This window comes from Nymphalis io, chromosome 3 (assembly GCF_905147045.1).
Source record: "Nymphalis io chromosome 3, ilAglIoxx1.1, whole genome shotgun sequence".
In the NCBI taxonomy this organism is placed as follows: domain Eukaryota; kingdom Metazoa; phylum Arthropoda; class Insecta; order Lepidoptera; family Nymphalidae; genus Nymphalis; species Nymphalis io.
The window spans coordinates 3,347,699-3,371,799 of NC_065890.1; the positions used below are offsets into that span (position 1 = coordinate 3,347,699).

At 37.0% G+C, this 24,101-nt stretch overlaps 1 protein-coding gene across 1 annotated transcript in view; it reads left to right on the top strand.

The window, feature by feature from the left end:
• Positions 1 to 560: 560 nt before the first annotated feature.
• LOC126781314 (tribbles homolog 2-like) overlaps positions 561 to 24,101 on the top strand; it is a 32,681-nt gene continuing 9,140 nt past the window's right edge. Inside the window, exons 1-3 of the mRNA XM_050506245.1 lie at positions 561 to 816; positions 995 to 1,397; positions 4,278 to 4,567. Of these exons, the coding sequence (XP_050362202.1) occupies positions 1,095 to 1,397; positions 4,278 to 4,567 (593 nt within the window). The 5' untranslated portion in view covers positions 561 to 816; positions 995 to 1,094. The remainder of the gene's footprint in view (positions 817 to 994; positions 1,398 to 4,277; positions 4,568 to 24,101) is intronic.

The following is a 24,101-nucleotide window of genomic DNA, read 5'->3' on the forward strand; positions in this document are numbered from 1 at the left end:
TCTAAGCCAATTAAAACAAATCAGTAAATAAAAAGTTTTTTTACTGATTTGTTTTAATTGGCTTAAACCATTATAATTTTTTTTTTTTTGAATTACTTATAAACGAATTTGTAATATTACTAATTGTTATTTTTTGCAACTTAATGATGCAATTTATGCAATATTACAAATTGAATAAAAAATACGACGTATAGGTTTGGATTCTAAATGTGGGGTAATTAAATTAATGCACACAAGTAAAACCACCACATTAAAATTTCAGTCTTGAAACATATATATTTTTTCGCAATAATTACATTTTTGTAAATACTGTACTTATTTCTGTTGTTGAATTTATTGTTGTGAAAAATATTGAAACTGTATACACATTTGACATCATTGCATTGCCAAACGTAAATGAATGGTATCGTGCTATCTCTTTCTACGAGGCTCTATAACATTATATTAAAAAGAGACAGGGAGACAGTAGATTTTTCGTCTACGAACCGCATGGCGTATGCTCGCGTACTACGCAAGCTGACGGTGTGTCGACATTGGACGTTGGATCGGTTGCCGGCCCGAGGCTCCGTCCGAGCGCCGCGTCAGCCTCGTCACAAAACTCGAAGTTAGTCTCGCAATGGCGTTAGTGGGAGGTGGTCGTGTGTTCGTTTAGTCTCAATTCAACCCGAGCGGACACCGGCCCAAAATATTAGCTTGTCTATACGCGTTCGAATTGCACGAATTTAATTCTAGTAATTCCGTGTTAATAAAGCGAGATTCGCCACCACGGACAGACAAATTTTGGTACGATATCCTCTCAGGGCGAATCATTTCAAGGTTTGTACCATATTCGTAGGTACTTTACAATTTCCCCTTACTAAATCGCGTTGCTAAATCCTCGATTGTCTCATAGTTTAGTTTAAAATTTTGTAAGAGTCCATGTCGTATGCAATAAATTTGCAAACTTTGCTTGTGTGCCGCGAAATGTCTAATCGGATTGCATTTCTGTTTGCAGATCATGATCATCTCATCATAGTTCCTTCTTCGTTTATAAGTGTTTGTGTTCTGTGAACATTAGTGTGTATTTGTGACAGTGACAGTGTTATAGTGTTGTGATGGATCCCGGATCCCCCTCCTTGTTGTTTCCGTTGCGCCTGAGCAAGCCTGCAGTGACGGTTCCCGTGCCGGCTACTGGAGAGCACAGCAAAGCGGATGAGCGGGCGCAATCACCTTCGCTTGCGGACCGCTTGTCAGCCGCTCCATCGCCATCGAGCCCAGCACCGCCCAGCCCTGCACCCCCCCAACACCAGTTCCAAGCAGCCCTGGTGGCTGAAAAGTATCTCTTACTGGAACAAGTCGAAGGCTCATCGCTTTGTCGGTGTGTGGACGTGCGCACACAAGAGGAATATGTTTGCAAAGTAAGTGACCATTCTATATCGATAACTGAAACTATAATCGAAAACCTGTTGGACCGCGTCTCAGTCCTGCACAATACAAAATTTGTAGCACGTTCGAGCTAACTTAGGGTTTGTAGTGTATTATGATATTAATTCTGATTTATATCCTCTATTCTTATATAGAATAAAATGTAATACGAAAAACATTATAACTTTAGTTACTTTTTTTTTTTAAACATTTTTTTTTTTAATATTTTAAATTTAAACGTTCGTCAAAAAGTCCCCATTGTCTTTGTTTCTCGTGAAGGCATTTAGGCATGACGATTTATCACGGCATTCGAGACGACACGACCGGGATACGTAACGCGTCTCATGTCGAAATTGTGCCCGGTTTCAAAAGAAGTTGCGCAGTTTTGTTTGATTGATACACTGTGTAATCTCTTGTTTTACTCGACCTCTCCAGTCCAGTCGGTAATTAGCTAATTTGTAACTTGCTCGTAAATTATTACGTAAAGTAAGTCTTAGTGTTGTTTTATTATGTTGTCATGCGCTTAAGATAAGTTATTGTTGAGACAGAAACTCAAAATCATCTATCAGCTATCTCAATCAGTCAAACTAAACAATTGAACACGTAACTATTAGTCATACATTTTATTTTAATAGAAGTAAATCCAGTAGTCAATCGAAAAGGGTTCCTAGTATCCCACGGGATAGACACCCCATTGAGATAAACCCAGTTCTCAATAATATGCCCACATGGTGTTTCCCTTTCATCGCAATTAGTCAATTGTTACTTATACTCAGCTAATTTAACTGCTAGAATTAAATCCTTAGCTACAAGAATTGATTTTCACACAGATACACGAGCTTATCTGTTATAAATGTATTTTTTTCTTGTTAATAACGTCGATGTCAAACTTTATATGTCACGGTCTTGCGTTGCTCGATCGCACTTGTAGGCCATAGCATCGCCGTTTTTACAATGTCATGTGTCGACTTTCGCAATATCGCAAACAATAACGTTAATTCATAGCGAACAAAACGTTATAATCGCAACTTATGCTATTAACATGAGATCAATCATAAGCCTAGTATTCAGTCATCTAATGTGCCATCGCGTAATACAATATATGATTTACATTAAGTTTTTGGTGTGCTTAGCGTTTTCCGCGTTAGCTTGAATCATGCAAACGCCACGCTCTGTATAGAAACCAGTTCGAAAACTTGTTATATCGAATCGAACGTCCTCACATATACAAAGATTTAGGTAACGCAGGATACATAGTAAATCCAGTGCTAACAAAGGCCTATACAGGTATTGTCAAGGCACAGAATAGGCATTTCCCTCGTGAGAACTTGGCAAGGTTAAGTGTGGCAACGTGATCGTTGCTAAACGCAGAGTATATTTACAACATCGCCTCTTGCCGACACAACTGCCACATTTGTACTATATTACGATGATTAGTATAAAAAATTGTAAAGCAGGACATGTCACTACGACCCGAGCTTATATAGAAAGAATTCAACGAAATATAATGTTTACATTTATTTAATTTACGAAGCGGTGTACATCAATCGTGGATGCCGCGTCGAAAATAAGTTTGACCTTCTCATTGACATTGTGAAATAGACGAGTTGATAACGCACCGATCACCGAATGTCACAGCGAGGCTAGCGAGGGCCCCCTCTTACAGCTCCCCCCACTAGTTATTCCGTTAACACGTAATAGAATAGTGTTACAAGTTCATTGCTGGCTTAACTACAACGCTAATAAAGATTGAGGAAACATAAACGGTATTACATTAGCGACAGACTCGATGATGTCAATTTTAATAAACTAACTTAATATAAAATTATAATGATAGATATAATGAAACTGATGATATTAATATTGCAATATATTTTTTATACAATTTTAATATAAAGTTTTTTTATTATCTAAAAATATTTAAAAAATGACCCACCTATTATAAAGGCTGGTCAATAACTCTACGTGCCGAAGTTATATTATGTAGATAGGTAAATATTTTGCAACACCTTGCGATTAAATAAATATTGATAGCGCTAAGTAGGTTAGACGCCGTAAACGCATTTGGGGCCAAATATTATCAATTGCTTTAACTATTGCGAATTCTTATCAACTCTTTTTAGCAAATATTTGACAAATGTGTTACATTTTATTTTCGTACAACGCCCAAAATTTAGCACTTAAATATAAACGCCGATACGACTGAACCGAATTTAAATACATATTTCTATTAATACGGTATGAGTAAAAAAGAAATGGTCTTACGCACGCGACGTGATTCATCAATTGTGAGTCGGGAAATCTGATTTGGTATTTGCGTTCACAATGTCGTTGACATTTCGAAAACAATTGACTCTAGACGTCGATTTAAAATAAATATACTAAAATAGCTACGATACTATATAAAATAATGATAATAATTAAAATAAATCTTCTATTTATAATAGCTTTAACGTATTCGAAAGAATGGCAGATTTATAAAGAAACATCTGTCGTCAACCAAGCATTCCGTTTGTAATCGCGTTCGCTATTTATTTGCACAGGGTCAATCTATTGATATAGATCTTTAGGTATCTTTATTCACTTCAGAACTAGTCGTTTATAAAAGAGATCATTGAGTAGCTGCTACATAGTAATCTTTTAGACGGGAAACGAATAGCTAATCGCTAACCCTAGCATACTTGTTAATAGTTAAATGAATGGGAGTAGAATCCGTTTAAGATATTCCAAGAAAACTGGTCTAGCCAGGGTAATATCTATCTGGATTTAAATCGAGCTTTACAAGTTCACAGAGAATATTGACCTTCATTATCGTTCATCCATTAAAATGTGTTATTATATTTCTTGCTGTTCATAGATACACTTTATTCTAGGTGGTATCAAGAGACTGCAGTAGCCTCCTCCAAGCGCACTACCGCCTCGACGGTCACCCAAATGTAAACCCTATCCACGAAGTTCTGGTTGGGGATAAGAGGGTGTACCTTATATTTCCAAGGTCGCACTCCGATCTCCATTCCTATGTGAGGGCGAGGAAAAGGCTAAGGGAACACGAAGCTCGGAGACTGTTCAGGCAAATGGCGGAAACTGTTGCTGCGTGTCACGAACAAGGGATCGTCTTACGAGACCTCAAGTTAAGGAAATTCGTCTTTGCCGATCCTCAAAGGTTAGTTGTTTTTTATGACTAAGCATAAATATATATAACTACAATCCTATTCGTTTAGCAACTATAAATGTTATGAAAACATTGAATGCAACGCTCCACAAATGGTATTTAGACAAACATACGATATAACGCTGTTTGAATAGAACATTGATGGTTTCCTAACTTAATGTTATGTTTTCGCAAGGACTTGATTTAATGTAGAGAAATCTTGTCTAGTATAAATTGCAATCGGTTGAAATACGACATTATCGCAGTACAACACAGTCAACCGTTTGGATTGCTGTGTGCTAAATTTTGCCAGTTTCAAATAACTGACGCAACGGTCCCCTACTGACGATATCTCTAGCTCGCAATCGAAAAGCGCTTACCTTGTATAATTTGTATTGACTACGTTACCAGAATTCGGATACTATAACTACAAAGCTATGAATGCAGCTGATACTACAAAAAAACGTGTAACAAATACCGTATCAATCAATTGCACTTTTTTTCACTCCGCCCACTATGAGCGCCCGTGAGAAAAAGTGTTTTAAAGTCACAAAAACGTCGGAAACGGAAACGATGCATGTATGGAACAGTTCGTCACTTCCTTTGTATTCGATAGCGCCGTGTAAGAAGACGATAAACCGTTATCAAATAATATATTACAACAATTTAGACATCATATTGATAAACTACCTACAATATGGATACAATTTCCCTTGCTATTGCTGCGCAGCGACTGTTAATTTAAAAACAAGACGTATCAATAAAATAAACACAGCGTGTTGAACAAGAATTGCATTAAAGGCAAAATATTACAAATAATTACTCAACGGCTTTATTAATTACAAGCAACCGGTAGGAACCGGCGGATTTTCGACTTTTGAAACGTTATCTGGCCTCCATTGTTGCGAATATCTCCGGCAATGCTAGCGACTCAAGGCGAACGGTGTCATTGCTGCGTACAATACAATGGGGTCAAGGGTGAGCGGCGCTGCGCCCGCGCACCTCATGCACTACCAGACGACCCCATGATTTAGTCAGAGGTGTACCTGCCACCCTTATTCAATCACCTGATTCCAACAACCTCCCTAATAAAATATAACAAAAAAATATTTTATGCACCCCTCCAGTATTGCATTCCTTTAAACTTATATAAGAAGGCACCATCATTCACCTGTCCCGCATACCGACCCTTGTATTGTCGCTCTTAAAAGATCTTTTATTTGATAACAAATCCAATCTTAATTTGTAATGAATATTGTGATAGAGTTTTGACGAGATAGATTTATTTGTTCACTTTAATTTACTCTTACTCAGAGTTCGCTCTCACGAAAGGGGCAACAACCCACCTTTTGTACATTGAGCTCTCCTTGACAACCCGACCGAAACAATTTTCATTACGCGTCCACGAAATTGAGTCTGACAGAAAATGGTTTCTTTGACCTGTAGTTATTGTATTTTATCCCGAATGACATTCGTCAAACGAGTTTAAAAAAGTCCTTGACGCAAATAATAAATAGCTTGAAATAAAAATCACTACTGACTAACGTAACGTAATCCCGCCCGTGTCTATATTTACGAAACAGTATTAACTTAGTTCGCTTTTGAGTGGACAGACATTAAAAAAGGTAAAATTTAATACCCTTCAGCGGAGTATCATCAAAGCGAACGTTGTCAAAAGCGTCGTTTCACGATGCGAAACGGTACCGTGGCTCAAATGTAAAAACTTTTGCTTCACCTTTTACGTAATAGCAGAGCCGCAGAGCCAAGTACACCGTGACTTGAGAAGCCTTTTCAAAGTTACTACTCAAAGCGGGAATGTTTTGCATTTGGTTATTACACGAAAAGCCTGAATCCTAAAATGAGAAAAAGATAAATAGGCAGTTTCTTTATGAAACCTTTTATCAAAATACGGTACGGTTAGAAGACGCGATCGTTAATATAACATTGCAATGTTTTTTTTTTGTTTTCTTAGATTATAGCTTATAGGTAACCGTTAACAATGTGGATGAACGACACTGCGGATGCGGGTCCAGTTCTGCCATGTGTGATTTCAGAAAGGAAATGTTAGTTTTTTGTTTTTAAGATATTAGCGGACCGCTCCATGTCAGGTAGCCAGCTGTATGACAGGATCTTGACCCAAAGTCATCTCCCGTTAATGGACATGTGTCTAACTTTCCCAGAGTTTTTTTGTCATCTGATTAAACAGCCGGTCAAATAACATTTGCATACTAGCAGCTGACCTTGCGTACCCCTAATAAATTCTAATGATTGTGCACATCCACTGGTCAAGATTATTATTTAGGCATTCTTTTCAATCGTGAGAATGGCCACATGTCTGATTTTGGAAGGTGCAACACGAGCAAGTGACCCGCCCTTTGACCTCCGTTCTCACGTATCGCATATAAAAGCGCCCCTGATTATAAATTCGAGTCATCCGGCGGACTCCACACCGTGATATCCCGCGATTTTGCACCGTCTCAAAGGTAAATAAGAACATTAATATTGATTCCGCGTTTCTTTGATGTTTTTAAGTAGATTTTTACGGTCCCAGTTAGTAGTTTTCTCATCCTTTGAGACTGAATTAAATTATTTTTCTCGCGCTACGAGCAATTTTATAGAGCTTCTTACAAGAATCTTTGATGAGATAATTACACGATGATGAATAATATTAGTGTTTTTATTTATTATGGGTACAGCTACTAACAATGAAACTTCGTTTTAAAAATGTATTTAATATTTTTATTCAGGAAATAATACAAACAATTCCAATGATATATTTGATGAATAGTCTTAAAGGAAGTATCAATCAATAGCATCCGGGTGAGCATGTTCATCAGATCGATTTGAAGTGACAACGCAGGTAGTTTGATTCAAATCTTCGAGATAACCATATTTAGGCACACAATATCATGTTGCATTTTTTAAAACGTATTGAAGACATTTTGGGGTTCCTCGTTTTTTTCTACAGTAGGTATATTTGTAAATAAAGAAATAGTATATTATGTAAATAAATGCGAGATAAACTTAATTAAACAATTTTTATAGTGGAACAAACAGAAGGTTTTATTAATTAAAAAAAAGTGGTATAAAATTATATGGAATATATATTGGAAATTAATTTGATTTGGGTAAATATGTCACCATTAAATATTGTTGCGGGTAAAGTATTTTATATATGTAGTAAAAGACCAGACAAGGTGGTGCCCGCGACTCTGTCGCTGGTAAACACAAGGAAACCTTTGTAAATAATCACAGGTATAAAATATTGTCCTCGGCGTTATTGTTCGAGCCCATCCCGCCTACTCCACGCCAAAATAATAATACCACAGTGCAACGTTTCAGGTAACAAAACTCGACGTTTTTTGCGTAACGCGGTGCTCAGGAGTCGGGTCGGATGATCACATACATCGCAAACAATGACGAGTTCACGATATAGGGCTTTTGATTACGCAACTTGATACATACTTAATAACGCCGCGTAGCAGGAATTTATCATACAAAAATGTCTGATATTCCCCTTCGTAACACTACATCTATAAATAATTGTCTGAGTGTGTCTGTTTTCATGTCGCGAAATGATATTAGCGTGTCTGCGGCGCTAACGGGACGAGATATTTATGGCTGTGGCTGCGCTGGCACTCTCTAGCGGATGTGCCAAATTAGTTCGCGATAGACCCGGCAGACGCCGATGCGTCGCATGCCGGCCCGGCCACTGCCTGTACTATATTTCCATCAAAATCAAAACCTACTTTCCAATCTATTTATTTAATTAATCAAAAAAGACCTGGTGTCTATTTCATAGAACAAACATAATCTAAATCGAATTTAAAACTATACCCGAGGCCGTAGCCGATATCTGGCATCGCTTACCTGCCTGCCTGCACCCATATTGACTGTTTTGAAAACATTTTGAAACCGTGTTGCAAAGTATCGTGGTGTAAGACACCGCTACGTTACAGCGACGTATTTGCATAATACCGGGCTCGCAGCAAAACGACCGTATCCGTACGTCTTTTGGTTTCAACAGTTGTATAACATCAACGAGACGCACAAGGCATTGTTTGAATTGCATAATCGACCCTTGGTAACGTTTCGGGACGATATATCGAACAGCGTAATTTCTATTGGCACCCGGCGCGGCGCTAATGTCCATGCGATTCGAGTTTTAGTTTATTGATGCGATTACGCTGCTAGTTTACGTTTGTACGACATGATTCAGGCGTGCCGGAATTTCAGACGTTTATGTTATTCGTTTTGGGGCGTTTGTTTGTGGCCTCGGTCGACTTGCGGCTGCTGAGGTCGTGAACAACTGTGCCAATGTCGCTGGCGTCGACGCTGCGCCGCCTCTTTGCTCGTGCGGAACCGACGATTGAAGTCATTTGGAAAACAATAAAATGCATGTTCTGACGTCATGCGATTATAATAGAGGAAAGATCAACTCGACGCATCTTTACGATTGAAAATGCCAGCAATGATTTTTTATTATTCATACACCTACACCTCTCCTCATTCCGTAAATAAATGAGTCGGACGAGGACGACGGAGTGTTCGTCATTACTATAAATAACGCATGTTCGCACCTTTTTTGGTGATACGAAAACACCGGACGCGGCTACCGGACGTGGACATAGTGCATTGATCTCGAGCAACCATCACCTCTACTTACTACTCAAAACACAATGCGAGCGTCATTCTGAGAAATAAATTGCCGGACATCATTGTATCTCGCGTACAATAGAACACTTTTTACGTATATTTAAAAGGTTAAGACTGCAAACACCTGCTGGACTAAAACGGAAATGCAGGGTATTGTGCACGGAAAGTTCCGGTTGTTGCGATTTTTTTTTTATAGACGCCTATAGTATTGTAAGTTTTATGTGAAAATATTCTGTTATTACAATTTTTCTGATTAAGTATTTGTTCAAATAATAAAACGGCTAGCTATTAAATCGATCTGGTTGCGTAAAACAAAGGTCTGCGAAACCTTGTGCAAGCGTTGTGCGGCGCGCCTGCGCACGGCTACATATCTGCGGATTTGCGTAACTTCACACTTATCCGCCGATACGCCGTCCGTACATTGTGACACGCTCCGTTTACCTTGTCTGTACCGCTGGTATTCAGATCAACTAATTTTTTACCAAATTAATATCCCCTAGCATTTGTATAGTTTCATTTGAAATTTGATTAAATGTTACATTTATAATTGTAAAGAAATGTAATAACGGATCAATTTTATCAGACCAGTGATTCATAATTTATGTGGTTCGCATACTAGTCATTGAGCAGTGTTTCTTACTATAGCCTCTGCAATAGAAAGCAATAGTTAAACCCTGGTAAAATAAGTTTGCAAAAACGTTTACCGCACGTGATCGACCCTAAACCTGAGTGCATTCACATTAACCCACACAAAAAAATATGCACGTGCCAACAATTACTTGGGGACGAGTCTGGTTTTTACTACGCCCTCAGAACACCGTCTCACAAGAGCGCTCATCGATAACCAAGGAACTCCTAAAGTGGACGACTCGCTCGCTGCCAAGACACGCGTCTGCAATTTCTTTACGATAATTTTTATTTAACACCGTTCCATTTCGTTCCATTCGAATTAGTATACGAACTCTTCGCTCCCTAGTAACGAGACTCTAGCTTTATGCTGTCTGATTTATTTTCCCTACATTTTCATTCCACTCTAACGCAAGCTCACACCCGCGGCTGCATATCCGCGTGGCTAAGGTCGCTGACCGCTGAAACTCATCTAGCGTAACAAAAAAACAAATCTTTAAAGTTCTTATTGATAAGGAATATTACAGAATAAACTTACATCATAATAATTATTCGTGTACTTTGATTTTGTCAGTCTTCAGTTAAATTAAACAACTTTTATTTCGAATCGTAATAACAAAGCATAAAAATAATTCAAGACATTTCTAATATCCAAAAATAAACTCGCAAATAACGAATCTGTCGTAAGCAACTTTCCAAGTAATTTTACAAAATTACCTAAGAAATGTGCGAGTGCCTCCGAGTTACGCGTAACTTTCTGAGCACAATACAAAAAAAACTTCAAAATAACATTTAACCCTGCGGTCTCTGGTAAAAATAAAACTCTTGCTTTCAAAGAAACAATGTAACAATGAATCAGGGTATGACGGGATCGTGATGAATGTCGAGGGAACGAATGCGTCATTACATTTGGTGACGTCATCAGGAGGGATAGTATAAAAACCGAAGGGCGATAACAGAGGGTTCGAGATGAATCATAGATGCCTCTAACAGGTCACTACCCTCGGCTATTTGTAGTTCCCCTTGATATTGTTTTAAAATATCTTTTTACCCTCTAAAATACCTGAGCCACAAATAGTGACATGGATCACGTAGGCTCATAATGTCAGTCGCTAAGAATAGGACGTCTGACGTATACACGATAGCTATGTTTAGTTTTAATTATAAAATTACAATAGCATTTTAAAATAATATATGCTGCAATGTCCTTACTGCAAGTATTAGTTCTAGTAATTTAAAAGTGGCCTAATTGCTAGCTTTTAAAGCAAAAACTTCTCATATTTCTTAAATAAAAACCAGAGTCGTGTGTAAACAACGAGCAAAAAAACCACCTCGCTCTGCGCCTTTTATTTTGCGAACAAAAACTGCAATTAAAATATTCAACTTCATTTCAGTTTTTCATAAAACGTTACGAAGGATAGCGCACTACACAAAATGTAATGGAAATAATTAGAGAGTATACGAAACGAGAACGATCATATATTTTTATTAGTAGGGGGCGTCCCTGCTACTGAATACCGTAAACCTTTAAGCTCTTCGGTACTAAAGTAACCGATTAATCTTTAAGTTGAACAACACATGGTGTCCAACCATCTTCGTCTTACGAAGCACGTGATCTAAAGTCGATTTTAATTAAAGTTTATTTAAATGAATTTCGAGATAAAACCAGTGGGTGTCGGGAAGATACACATGTACGAAAACATTTAACGCTAAGCAGACGCATAAAATAAGAATTCTTTTGGGATCAGCCACAGACGGAGGCGTAAGCAATTTCGGTCGTCCTTATTTTCATTTGAGTAAATAATATCAGACTTTTCCGCCCACGATACTTTTGGCTTGAAAAATATTTTCTACGTAGGCGCTTGCCAAATATAATCCCATATGAAATAAAGTCCTTTCATTATTTTGAAATTCGACGTTATCTTCTGTTCAGGAAGTATTAAGGTAATTATAAAGGACGTACAGTAAACAAATGGTATAAACTAAACAAATAATATGTACCTATATGGCAAACGCGAAATGAATGAGAACATCAAATCCATACCAATAACAGGACGAAATGAAATAGAAGGCAGCCAATTTCCCTGTGTGTAGAGCGTTTACCTCGAGTCTGGCGTCGAAAAAAACAAAACACAACCGGTCTGCGAATGGCCAGAATTGCGATTAACCCTTCAAACCCGATGCGTCGTCACTAAAAATACTTGACGTCTGCGTCTGCTTGCTGAACTTAACTTTTTACGTATTGCGTTTCATATAATATCGCTGCACGTTTTTTAGATTAAAATTTAGTAAACGAATAAATTATCGCAAAGTAATTTTGTATAATCAAGTAGAACATAGTTTTCCTCAAACGTATTTATCGAGTATATCTTTGACCGTTTTAGCGTAATCTTAGTAATTGAAGTGACAATATAGTTTTGTGTACTCGACTATTGAATTTTATCTTCAATTGCATTGTTTGTAGGCGCCTGTCTTCGATTAGTAATGAGTTAGACATTACGTGTAATAGCTCACGTCTGCGTCTTAACAATGGACCATAATGCACATTTATTTCTAATCGAGTCACGGCGTCTGCCCTATAAAGAACTTCCTGTATTAGTACACAATTGACATTTTAGTTCCAACCTTGATATTGAATCCGCCATCAATTTGTATTAATATAAGTTCAGTTCAACAGTTTCTATTTCAAATTGAAAAATAAAACGAAATAAGGAAAACAAATACATTGCGACCTTTTTACTAAATATCTTACATCATCAACAAGTTTGAAGTTTCAAAATGTTACATCGATTGAAACTAAAAACTATTTCACGATAAATATTATTTTAATGACAGGAAGCAACAGCATATAATAACATACCTAAATTATCTAGATCAAATGCTATCTTGGGTTATCAAACGCGTGACATTTTGATATACTTATTTGAAAAAAGAATTAAAGTAGTCTCGGAAAAGTTTTCCCGTTAAACAGTTTACAGAAATGATTAGGGTATTTACAGTATCCGTGTTACTGGAAATTACCTCTGATAAACAAACAGACTAATTAGAATGATGTCATCCGCGTAATTCCAAAAAGTATTACGAACCTTTGTGTTGATAACTTAAATGGAAATGACGAAAAATTGTCATAGAAGAACATCACGCGATCATTTGATCGACTCAACGCTGTTACAACTAACAAAATGAGCGCCGTTGTCAAGTGTAACGGGAATGGTCATTTTTTTAAATATATGGGGACAAAGTCGAACGTCATTTAGTTTGGTAGCGTAGGCGCATCCTAATCTCGCGTGACGTAACGTCGGTTCACGGTCAGCAAGAGGAAATGACGCACGGCCTGCCAACATTACAACACAACATTAAACTTGCCAAAACAATTCACGTGATCAAATAACTGAATGAAAAATACGTAAAACAATTCGACAGAACATCTTAAATTACAAGTAAGAAAGGAAAAGACTTATCAACTTCTTACTTTTTAATTAAACAATTTGAATAAATAAAATATTTAATAGTCTATATATACAAACATTGTCGTAATGGTTAAAATATTATCTATAAATGATAATTTATTGTCGATTAACATATCACTAATGAGAGGTGGTAAATTGACGTAATTGAATGTATGTATGTGTTCGATATAATTCGAGAAAATCAAAATAAATATGCAGCTCTATTAAATACAAATAATTATACAGTGAACGTTATAGATAACTCGGAAAGCTCGCTTCTTTAATTGCAGCCGGCTACCTATGTGCTAGACCGGTTCTGAATCCAGTCTAGCTGTTTCATGGCCTGGCAATATTTTCAACTGTCAAACCTACACGAATTCGATTAATCTAATTTGAATCGTATTACGAAGTCATATGATCTAAATCTCCTCGCATGTATTCCAATGTTAATAAACAACTAATTTATAGCTGCACACTTCTTATTCTGTTTCCTGCAAAATACGAGCTCGCTGCACTAACAACGTTTGTTGCATGGAATTCAGAAGACATTTATTTTCTTTGTATTAAATTTTCTTAGAAAATCACTCGGAATATCAGCCAAAAAAATGTTAATAATTTCTATCCAATTGTATGTATGTTTCAGTAAATATAATGAATTAAAAAATTATCGTTTTTAAAAATGACTCATCCAAAGAGGATATAACAAACGAATATATAAGTCGTGTTAAGTGTTCTCGTATAATCTAATGTTTCAAAAACCGCGAGCAGCCGTCGCTAACGTTTACACTGACATTGAAATACGTTTCGTTGCGAAATCGTACTCTTTTCGTGGTTTCGGCCTCGCGTTCGAGATTGAAGAATACGTATTATAAATATGAGAACGTATACGACCTCTGTTCGCGGTCACTCCTTGCGTAATCGACCGCCACAACAATATCTCTCGCATGCACTTGTATTATTACTAAATTGATACTATAATTCGATTGATTGACACGCATTCAACAATACCAATCAATAATGATACATTCGACCTTTATTCGTTAGCAATACTCCATATTAATAATATTTAGATTCCAAATAACTGCTTAGCATCTTAAGATAATAAATTATTCAAGACAAGTATATCGCGATATCATTCTGTCAATAATAGAGCATCAACGTCGCATTGCGTTCGAAATTTGAAAACGCTTATAGCTAATTTATTCTTGTAGTTATATTTTTTAATGATCAATGACTAAGATTATAAGTCTAATATAAGTATATTAGACTTATAATCTTAGTCTTAGTCAAAAACATATTTTTGCCTATATTAAAGTACAAAATTGTATGGGCGTTACTTTATCGTGTCGACATGTCAACATTGAAGCAATGAAATCATCGTGCCGTCGTTTATTCGAAGACACATACGGCTATATCTGACATCTCACGTCATTAGCAGAACAATTCATCGTACGTTACACTCTTGCCATTTTCAATTATATTTATTTGAACAGTTTTCCAATAATCTAATTTGCGCAGTTGTAATGGCGACGTTTAATTCGCGACGGTGATGTAATTCTATAAGAATGTTCGTTGGTACAGGCGTACACGAATTCAATTGACATTTTGACACTGAAGGGTAATAACATTACTATGTTTTAATGAAGCTGTATAAATTCTGCCAGTGGAATTGTTCCGAACTCCATTTAGCGACGCCTACTGAAATGGCTTTACGATTTTAACGCATACCACCCACGCATATCCGAGGGCATGTTGAGCCTAACACGCGACTGACGTCACAGGGAGAAATTTCCCGTGTTTCGTGACGCAGATGCTTATTTTCTTCGACCGGATCGATGAGTTACATTTTGAAACGCAAGTTCTATTCTTACACAACAATCAATTATTAAGATAAATCATTTGTTATAACAGCTTACTACAAAAAATATATTTTGCATACATAAAAAATAATAACAAAACAGTTTAACAGAACGCGTGTCACCTGTGACGGATACGGAAGCTGTTACGGTCAGTCGCGTCGCGTCGCTGATCGGTAACCATGAGCTGCCCCTGACCAAGGATATCAAACTAGACAAACGTAATACAAAATTTATTTACGAACCCAAAGAATCATCATAAATCACTGTACAGTTGGTGGAGGCATACGTGTGGTGGATTGACGAGTCGGCTATATGTCGTAAAAGGTGATAATACTCTATTCCACCGGAATCTCGGCAATTCTAAACTATGATAGCATAAAAAAAATGAGAGAACACGTGTTGTGACGTAAGTTAGATACGGAAGCGTTACGGTCAGCCGGTAGCCGTGAGCCGCCCGTGACCAAGGACGCGCTTGCGACATGATACCGGACACCGATGCGGTATCGATACCATATCGATCATTCCGATATATTAGATATATAGCTTACACAAAATACCCTTCATTCAAATAGGTATAATGAACCTCGTAACATTTACAAATCTAAATAAATGAACAAAGAAATCCGTACAAGTTTATCTCGTGCTATCATACGGACTTTTATGATTACACTCGTATATAATACTTATATAGTATTTGCTGATTAGTGCTGAAGTATTCCTAATTAAGTAATTTCTTTTATATGACATTATTTGCGTGCAATTTCCTTCAATATTACGTATTTATGTCATGGTAATATTTATCATGAAGGTGACACTCATACCGCGATGAACGTGATGTAATTTACTACTAGTATTGCGAAAATATTGTATGACGTAACATGATTAGACTAGAACGATATTATGTTAAATGAATCGAATATGGTTCGTATACAATAAACGCTAGAGGCGTAAATCGCTTATCAAATAAGATCTTATAGTATAACAAGCCCAAAAATGTAATACAAAATCGATATTTATTGAACAGCCCAATACAACAATTAATTAATATAACTATGCAGGCGAATTCTTCGATTCACAATAAGTAAAGAAGTTGTTAATTACGTATGTACTTTCATATAATGTAACGCGGAATTTTCTTCTGCACTGTAATTGATTGCTGCATAACTATCTAGAAATAGACTTCGTTGGATAGTGTGTGTGTGTGTGTGTGTATGTGTGTATGTGTGTGTGTGTGTGTGTGTGTACAGTCTCGCCGTTCAAGATTCTGATTTATTATTACTAGTTTATGTTAGTAATGTGTAACACCCTTACGTATAGAATAATTTATGTAAAATGCTGTTATTCATAAAAATAAACGCAATCAATCTCAGGCTTATGAATATTTGCATTTCATAATAACTTTACACTTGGAAGACATGTTTAAAATTAGTTGCAAATAAAAGCAATTGCTAAATTTTTTTTTTTTTATAGAATAGGAAGGCGGACGAGCATATGGGCCACCTGATGGTAAGTGGTCACCAACGCTCTTAGACATTAGCATTGTAAGAAATGTCAACCATCGCTTACATATCCAATGCGCCACCAACCTTGGGAACTAAGATTTTATGTCCCTTGTGCCTGTAATTACACTGGCTCACTCACCCTTCAAACCGGAACACAACAATACCAAGTATTGCTGTTTTGCGGTAGAATATCTGATGAGTGGGTGGTACCTACCCAGACGAGCTTGCACAAAGCCCTACCACCAGTAAATGGTTACAATGTTCGTTAAAAATATACTTTTTATATAATTCGATAAGGAAATCTTAATGGTGGATATTTTCGTTCAATAACACGTCATCTTAAATACTCGAGTGCGCAGTTTATCACATCCTGTTAGTGGGAAATATTTCATTTGTTTGTAATCTGTTCGCTGTTTTCCTCGTAACAGAAAAGAAAAACCGACCGGTTGAGTTTTAAAATCATTAAGATTATATTAAAATATCATTAAAAATATACGAGAATCCGGCGCGTGGCCTCCGCGTGGTCCGCTGGTTCAATGTCAGTTGCGCAAGCGCCGCTCTTCCGCCTTTACGCTGCCTGTTCAACCAGGAACACACAAACGTTCCAATTCAAATTTAACGTTTATTGCTACAGCTAATCTGTAGGCATTTACAAACAAAGCTGTTTAGGTATTAGAAGTATTTCCTAAAATTCCTAAGAAAATACCTAAACGGCTTGAATGAAGTATCAGAAATTATCATTCTGGAACATCCGTGAAGATTTTAGTAGTGACGGAATTAAATAAATGCGTCCGAGATGAGAATGACGTCATCATATCGGATTTTACAGTTGTACGTCTATTATATTTTTCGCATGTGTTTAATTCTCGAAAATGAAGATAGACAGCGTTCATGTGCTACGTGCACTTTATTATATCGAGCAATCTACGTGACTGAATTTTGATTATCAGTCAATTTGCAAAGTTGATATAACACGCGTCTGCGACTTCATATACGGCTTTATAAATCATAACTATTATATTGCTTACACATTTTGGATACTTTAAAGTTTAAATCATCATACCAAATATACGATTAATTACTCTCTCCTTCTCTCTCACCAGTATAGAAATTTTAATGAAGCAAATAGTTTTGTCTCGTGTACGATAATTTTATTGAATCACATCAAAGAACGTTTTAACGTCATTTACAATGATACTTCATCATCAGCTGTTTGTTGCGTTATTGTGCCGTTCTATTTAATTATGTACCCGGCCCCGTTACATCCGGCCCTCGAAAACACTTGAGACAAAAGTAAAAATTCTAAAACCTTCAGTACCGTAATGTCAATGTAATTTAATAAGGGTTTATAAAATATTATTCAATATTTACATTTAAACATACGAATTTGTTGAGCTTAGAATAGATGGTGATGAAATTTTACTAACTCAAAAATTTAACGTACCATTTCTTTGAAAAATAATTATAAATCCCTCAGTATGAGTATAAACTCATTTTATTTTATTTATGACTTATATTCGTATTGTTCTATGAGTTAAAATTACAACAAATCGATGTCGAGATGAGCTGGACTTCCAAAAGGAAGTCCATTGTTCTTGATGAAAGAAAGTCCTTTGGACCACATTAGGCTTACCATAATATTAATAATGAACAAGGATTGAAAATATGCAGACATCTTCAATCAGTCGACGTACCGATCTTTGTTGGTGTACTATAAGAAAATATTTGAATAGCACCAATAATTTGTATTCAGTATCTCAACACGGTCATTGGTCTTGTCTTATCACGTATTGTCAGAGACACCTAGTCAACATTTAAAGGTCATATAATCTCTCTTATCACACAGATAACGACTTAAGGTCGAGTTATGCCGCAACTACGTGATTCTTACGAATCATCAATTATTTATTAATAATAGTAAATTGAACTTCAAAGTTGATCGATATATATAAGACGGAAAAAAAATAATTTTGAAAGTCAAGGTGTCTTACTTGAATCCATGAAATTCGTATCGGGTTAATCTTGTAAAGATTACCTGAGCGACGACAATACGTTTTTCGAACTTGCCAATTCTAAAGGTACGTTCACCAGATGTTCAAGAAAACAAATAAAGCATTGTATATTCTCCAACGCATGATGTATTTTTCGGGCTCTTTATCAATTCGATGATGACGCGATAGAATAGAATCGTCCATTGTGCAAAGAAATCTTTTCATGACCAAGAAAAACACTTCTCAAGACACAATGAGATGCACATGCGATATCTACCTGCGAAACGCACGTGTTCAAAATTCGCTTTATGTGGACACATTAAATAAGTGACTATTGTTGTGTATAACTGCCATCTCGTATTAAACCAGATATTTTATAGCACAAACAAAGTGATTTCGTTTTATGGACAAGTCCAGGAGTCGATTTTACATCTGATTCATACAGGGCTTTATAATCAACATTTTCTGGTATTTGAAATCAATTTAACTCATTGTATTTAATCGTATACTTCATAATAAGAAATACTCATAAAAAAAACTCGTAGTACTTAATTTACCGATATCATAAAATAATGAAATAGTATCTCGGTTGATATGATTAAAGGAGGACAACCTTCTGGTCTGCCTGGACTTAAGATGACAACTCTATCTGGGTGCATACAATACCGACATTTGATACAACGTAAGGTCAACAATGTTTCGTTACTATCGCGCAGCGAATGTTTATTCAAATGCAAGTATAACCAGTCTTAAAGTTTGACTTTCGACATATGCTACGAGGTCAATATTTGTCATTTTTTTTCGATAGTTCTCTTTTTTGTATTATTGAATGCTCGATTATTAAAAAGTTTATATTACTGTAGTCTGAGTAAGCACAGATCACAAACGGTTCGTTCTCTAAAAACAGATAATAAATAAAAACGTATCAGATTGTAATTATTCCTCGCATTCGCACGGAAAACAATTGAAAATTCTGCTCAATAAATGCGCTGGCCAGGATATTACGCGATCAAAGTAAATTGCTTTTGCTGTTATTAATTTTGATAACTGGGATTCAATTCGTTTCTCTCTTTTGTAACAAAGGGAAACAATTGTATTTAATTTACTGTAGTCACACAGCAAAACAAAACATCGTCGATAGCGTGAAAATTGAATTTCCAATCGATACGAACGAACCACGATTTAATCTGACTATGATATATATTTTTTGTGTGAACATGTGCCCGGCCATCTGTTTGGTCAGATTAGGAATATTTTTTTTATAGTTTCTTGTCTAAAACATGTTATCATATGAAAAAATGACACGTAGCACATGGCGCGGTAACGTCCTATGGATCTACCTGCTTTTGTTCCCTTAACAATTGTTCGCGAACATCTGCCGCCGCCTGCGCATCGCCTCAATTCTGTGCGCGATCCTGAGTAACTCCTGCCGATTATGTAAACGGCCTCATATATATCACGATAATTTCTCCTGTACTTTAGTTGTATGGTTGGATATGAAATTTAATTATTACAAATCAGAGGTCGTCGCGTCGAAGGTCCTACGTATATTTATTTGCTTGCACAAGATTACAGTTGCATCAATCCTGAGTACCTTTGGCGGCCCGAATGTTATACGTGTTTTTTGAAAATTAATTTTATTTAATAAATATTATAGTAAATTATTATTTATTGTAACTATATTTCTAACCAAACTTTAATTTCACAATTATTAATACACGGTTATTGTAATTAAAATATCTATAATTATTAATATTCGATTCGCAATTTTAACTAAATTTCAGTGAAATGGATTAAACGATAATTATTCACATATCTGAGGTCTATTTCTTACATAATTCGTTCGAGGTCAGATTGCATTGCTAAAATTCAAACTCGTTCAACCATTATAATATTTTAATAGCGCTCGTAAATAAATCGTTATTAAATATCAAGATTCTTGGGCAATAAAACAGTTCAATTTACAGTATTTGTATTAAAGTACTCTCGAGTGGGTGACAATATGCTTTGTAGGTAAAACAAAAGAATCGAATAGTCGACGTTTTACGATAGAAACAATTAATCGAGTGGTCCGGACGCTGTGATGCGAGTTGTGAAACAATCGGCCGTGTAGTTGCCAAACGGTTGTGTGCTACCGCTTTTGTAATACATCTGGATCGTTTTGAAACTTATTAACCTGTTTGTTTTGCGCTCAATTTTCGGTACTCGTAAGTTTCAAAAGCTTCTCAAAGAACGGTACCATTGTATTCGGTTATTAGTAGCGGGACAAAGGACCCAGCGATCGAGTTACTTTTGTTTTGTTGGACGCTAATTATACAAAGGACATCTTCTCCTTTGTGTTAAGTTTTCGTAATTGTCATAGACAGGTGAATGAAATGCGACAATTCAAAATGAACATAAAGGTCTCGGAGGTCGGAGAAATCGAGGTTCATTCATCATTTTTGGACATTAGCAGACGGCTCGACGCCATTAATTGTTGAGTTATCTAGAATCGTTCCAAGTTTAAAAGGCAAATGCAGCGGAACCGAACCGTGCAGTTAGCTTACAGTAACAAGCACTCGGTTTTGGAGCGGTGTTTTGCCGCAACAAATCCTTGATGAAACCTTAACCCACTTGGATTATTACACGCCGACACCGGACGCCGCGAGCGCTGCAACCGTTTATTTTTTTTAATTTTGTCACTTATATATTCTATCAAAGAAAAAATACAGATTAAAAATAAATATTAATCCCAAAAAAAATATGTTGCCCTTTAAAATATAAGATGTTCGTACCACAAGTAGAAATAGTCGTTTTAAATACAATGGCGACGCAGGTGCATCTGCGACGTGGCTTAACGATACACCTTTTGAAGTACAACCCGATATGTTTATAAATAAAGTACATATTATAGACGCTTAAGTAACGGCTTGAATTTAATTAACTCATAGTATAAACATTCAACAATATTAATGAGCGCATTTAGAAACAATGATATCACCAATTATGAAAGATAGTACTGACGTGTCTCGCGACTTATCGAATTATACCTCGCTTGACGTAAACGTAGCCGCGCGTTCGTGCCAAAGATGTTTTTTACCGTGGCCTAGTGCGCCAATATGCCAATGTCAAAGCTGTCATAAGCCTTTGTGTTGCAGTCGAGTGCTTAATGAGGTTCGATGTGAAAATATGAACGCCTGTCTAACATTCGAACGGTTTGTAGTATTGTTCTGTATATTATCGTTGTTAACATTCATTAGCTTTTTCGTTCATTCGGTTTAAATAACTTGTGAAGAATATTTGGAAATTAGTGCCATGTGTATCATCCGTCGACAGTTGCAGCGGACGTGACGGCCCGAATACTGGGTCAAGTACAGCGGTGCTTGCCATTCATTGTCATCGCGCCGCCCGCGGCCGCGTCCGCGCCCGCACCCGCGCCGACTCTCGCACACGCTGAACTTGACACATCCATACTTAAACACGTTTTTCACCTATTTCTAAGGTCGGACTCTATCGTTTTATGAATCGGCGTTTCCATTTTACACACAATTCACACATTACATCAGCCTTATATCTGCAACAAACGAGTGTGACAACACACGTTACCTAACCGCTCGTTGCGATCCCGGCAGTTTGATGTAACAGTCAGCAATGATAACATAGCTCCCTTGCTAGGTGTTGTCGATTCCACTTCGCAATTTTCTACGCGGACTGTATTATATCATACGAGAGTTGAGTGCAAAATATACGAGACTGTGAGAGCGCGGGGTCGTCGGCCGCTGCGCCGCTAGAGCCTTTGCGGACTCCAATGATATACAGGTAATAGTAGAGTACATTCACCGCGATAGAAACTCTACTTCAGTTCCGCACTTTCTTTATTGCATCACCGCAATGTGCCGTTTTGCCCGCACTCTTCCGAGGCAAGCTTGTGCAAGCGCTGGGCCGCCATCGCATTCAAAGTGCGTCGCTGGTTCTAATTTCAAAATCAAATTGTTCACCTCATCTAGTGATCGCTCGCCTGCGTAATCGTTTGGTTCAATTAAATCTTTTACCACTTTCTTCGTTGCATCGCTCTCTTTGTTTCGCTCCCCTCGGCTATGACAGGTGAAGTTTCGCAAGTTCACTGACCCTTCCCCGCCGCGCATCCGCTAGCGAGATGCCCGGGTTTGTGATATAATGAGACACGGCTTGATCTGTTGCCTCTTAGAATTACCATTTCCGCACTTTCCAAGTTACGTCACTGCGTATAGTCAAAAAAATAATCGCAAGGTGAACGACCGAGTTCGAAGACCGCCTCTCCTTAAATCATCGAGCCGATCATTGCTTCGGCATCCGCGTAGAGCGTTGATCCTTTATGATCTCATCTTGACCGTATGAGATGTCAGCGATAAAAAAATACTACGCAGTTATTAAAATTGAAATAGTCATAGGTAGTAATGAGATTCGCTATCGCATCTATAATCGGCTCGAACCATTTCGCCGAACGGTACAAATCGAGAAAGTACCGCTGTTTCGTGTTCCACATACTCTCTAAGCGAACAGCATTCCTCGTCATACGATACAAGCGTTATCAAAATTAAATTCCCTTATCTACATCTGTGCATTGCAAAGGGCATTGTTCAGAATCCCACTATATATATAACGCGAACAAATTGTATTCGATTCACGTTCTCGATTCACACAACCGTACGGTGTTTGAAATTCTTCAACGAAGGCCTATGAACTTTCGTGTTTTGATCGAAAGACATTCCTAGTCATAGTGTCTATTACAAACTTATAAAAATGGGACGAGAAACGTCGTCACGGGTATCGACATAGCGTTACGCTTATTACTGGGAATAAACCTGGAATAAAGTGGATTTGAAGAAAGTACATTTTCAAATACAGAATGAATCCGCTATTACAACTAGGTTGCGTTTTTATGGTCTTTTGTGACGTTATGAGTTAAGGTATGATGGATAACAGGGTTTAAGTAATTGATTTTAAGGAAAACCAATAAAGGAACTCGTTCCGAGCCTGGTCCTTGCGTTTCCGCGTTTCAGCGAGCTAACAGTACAAACGGGTTTCCGATTCGCGGTATTTATTTTGTTTTGAATCGCGATAACAAGTTTATTTACAAAAGCAAATTGTTTAATCGTCTCAATCACCTCTCCAACATGAGTATTACAATACCCTAGTATTATTTAAAGTACGTAATTCCCCGATTTTACTGTTCTTTGTTAAAGTTGTAAAGGTGCCTTAGGTTGTAATAGAAAAGGACTTTGGAATTATTCAATGAATTTGTCTTACATAGCTAGCTTTGTACAATAATTTTGTAAACGTGTTGTTAATCAAGAGGTAATGTACGGTATGCATTTCGCATTGCTTGATTATATTTTGTAGTAGCAGTAGTAAGGTTACGTGTCTTATCGATGCGATTTTCCGACGTTATTGGGGTCGTACATACTTGTTCCAGCGCTTAATAAACAATTGCCTCGCTTCAA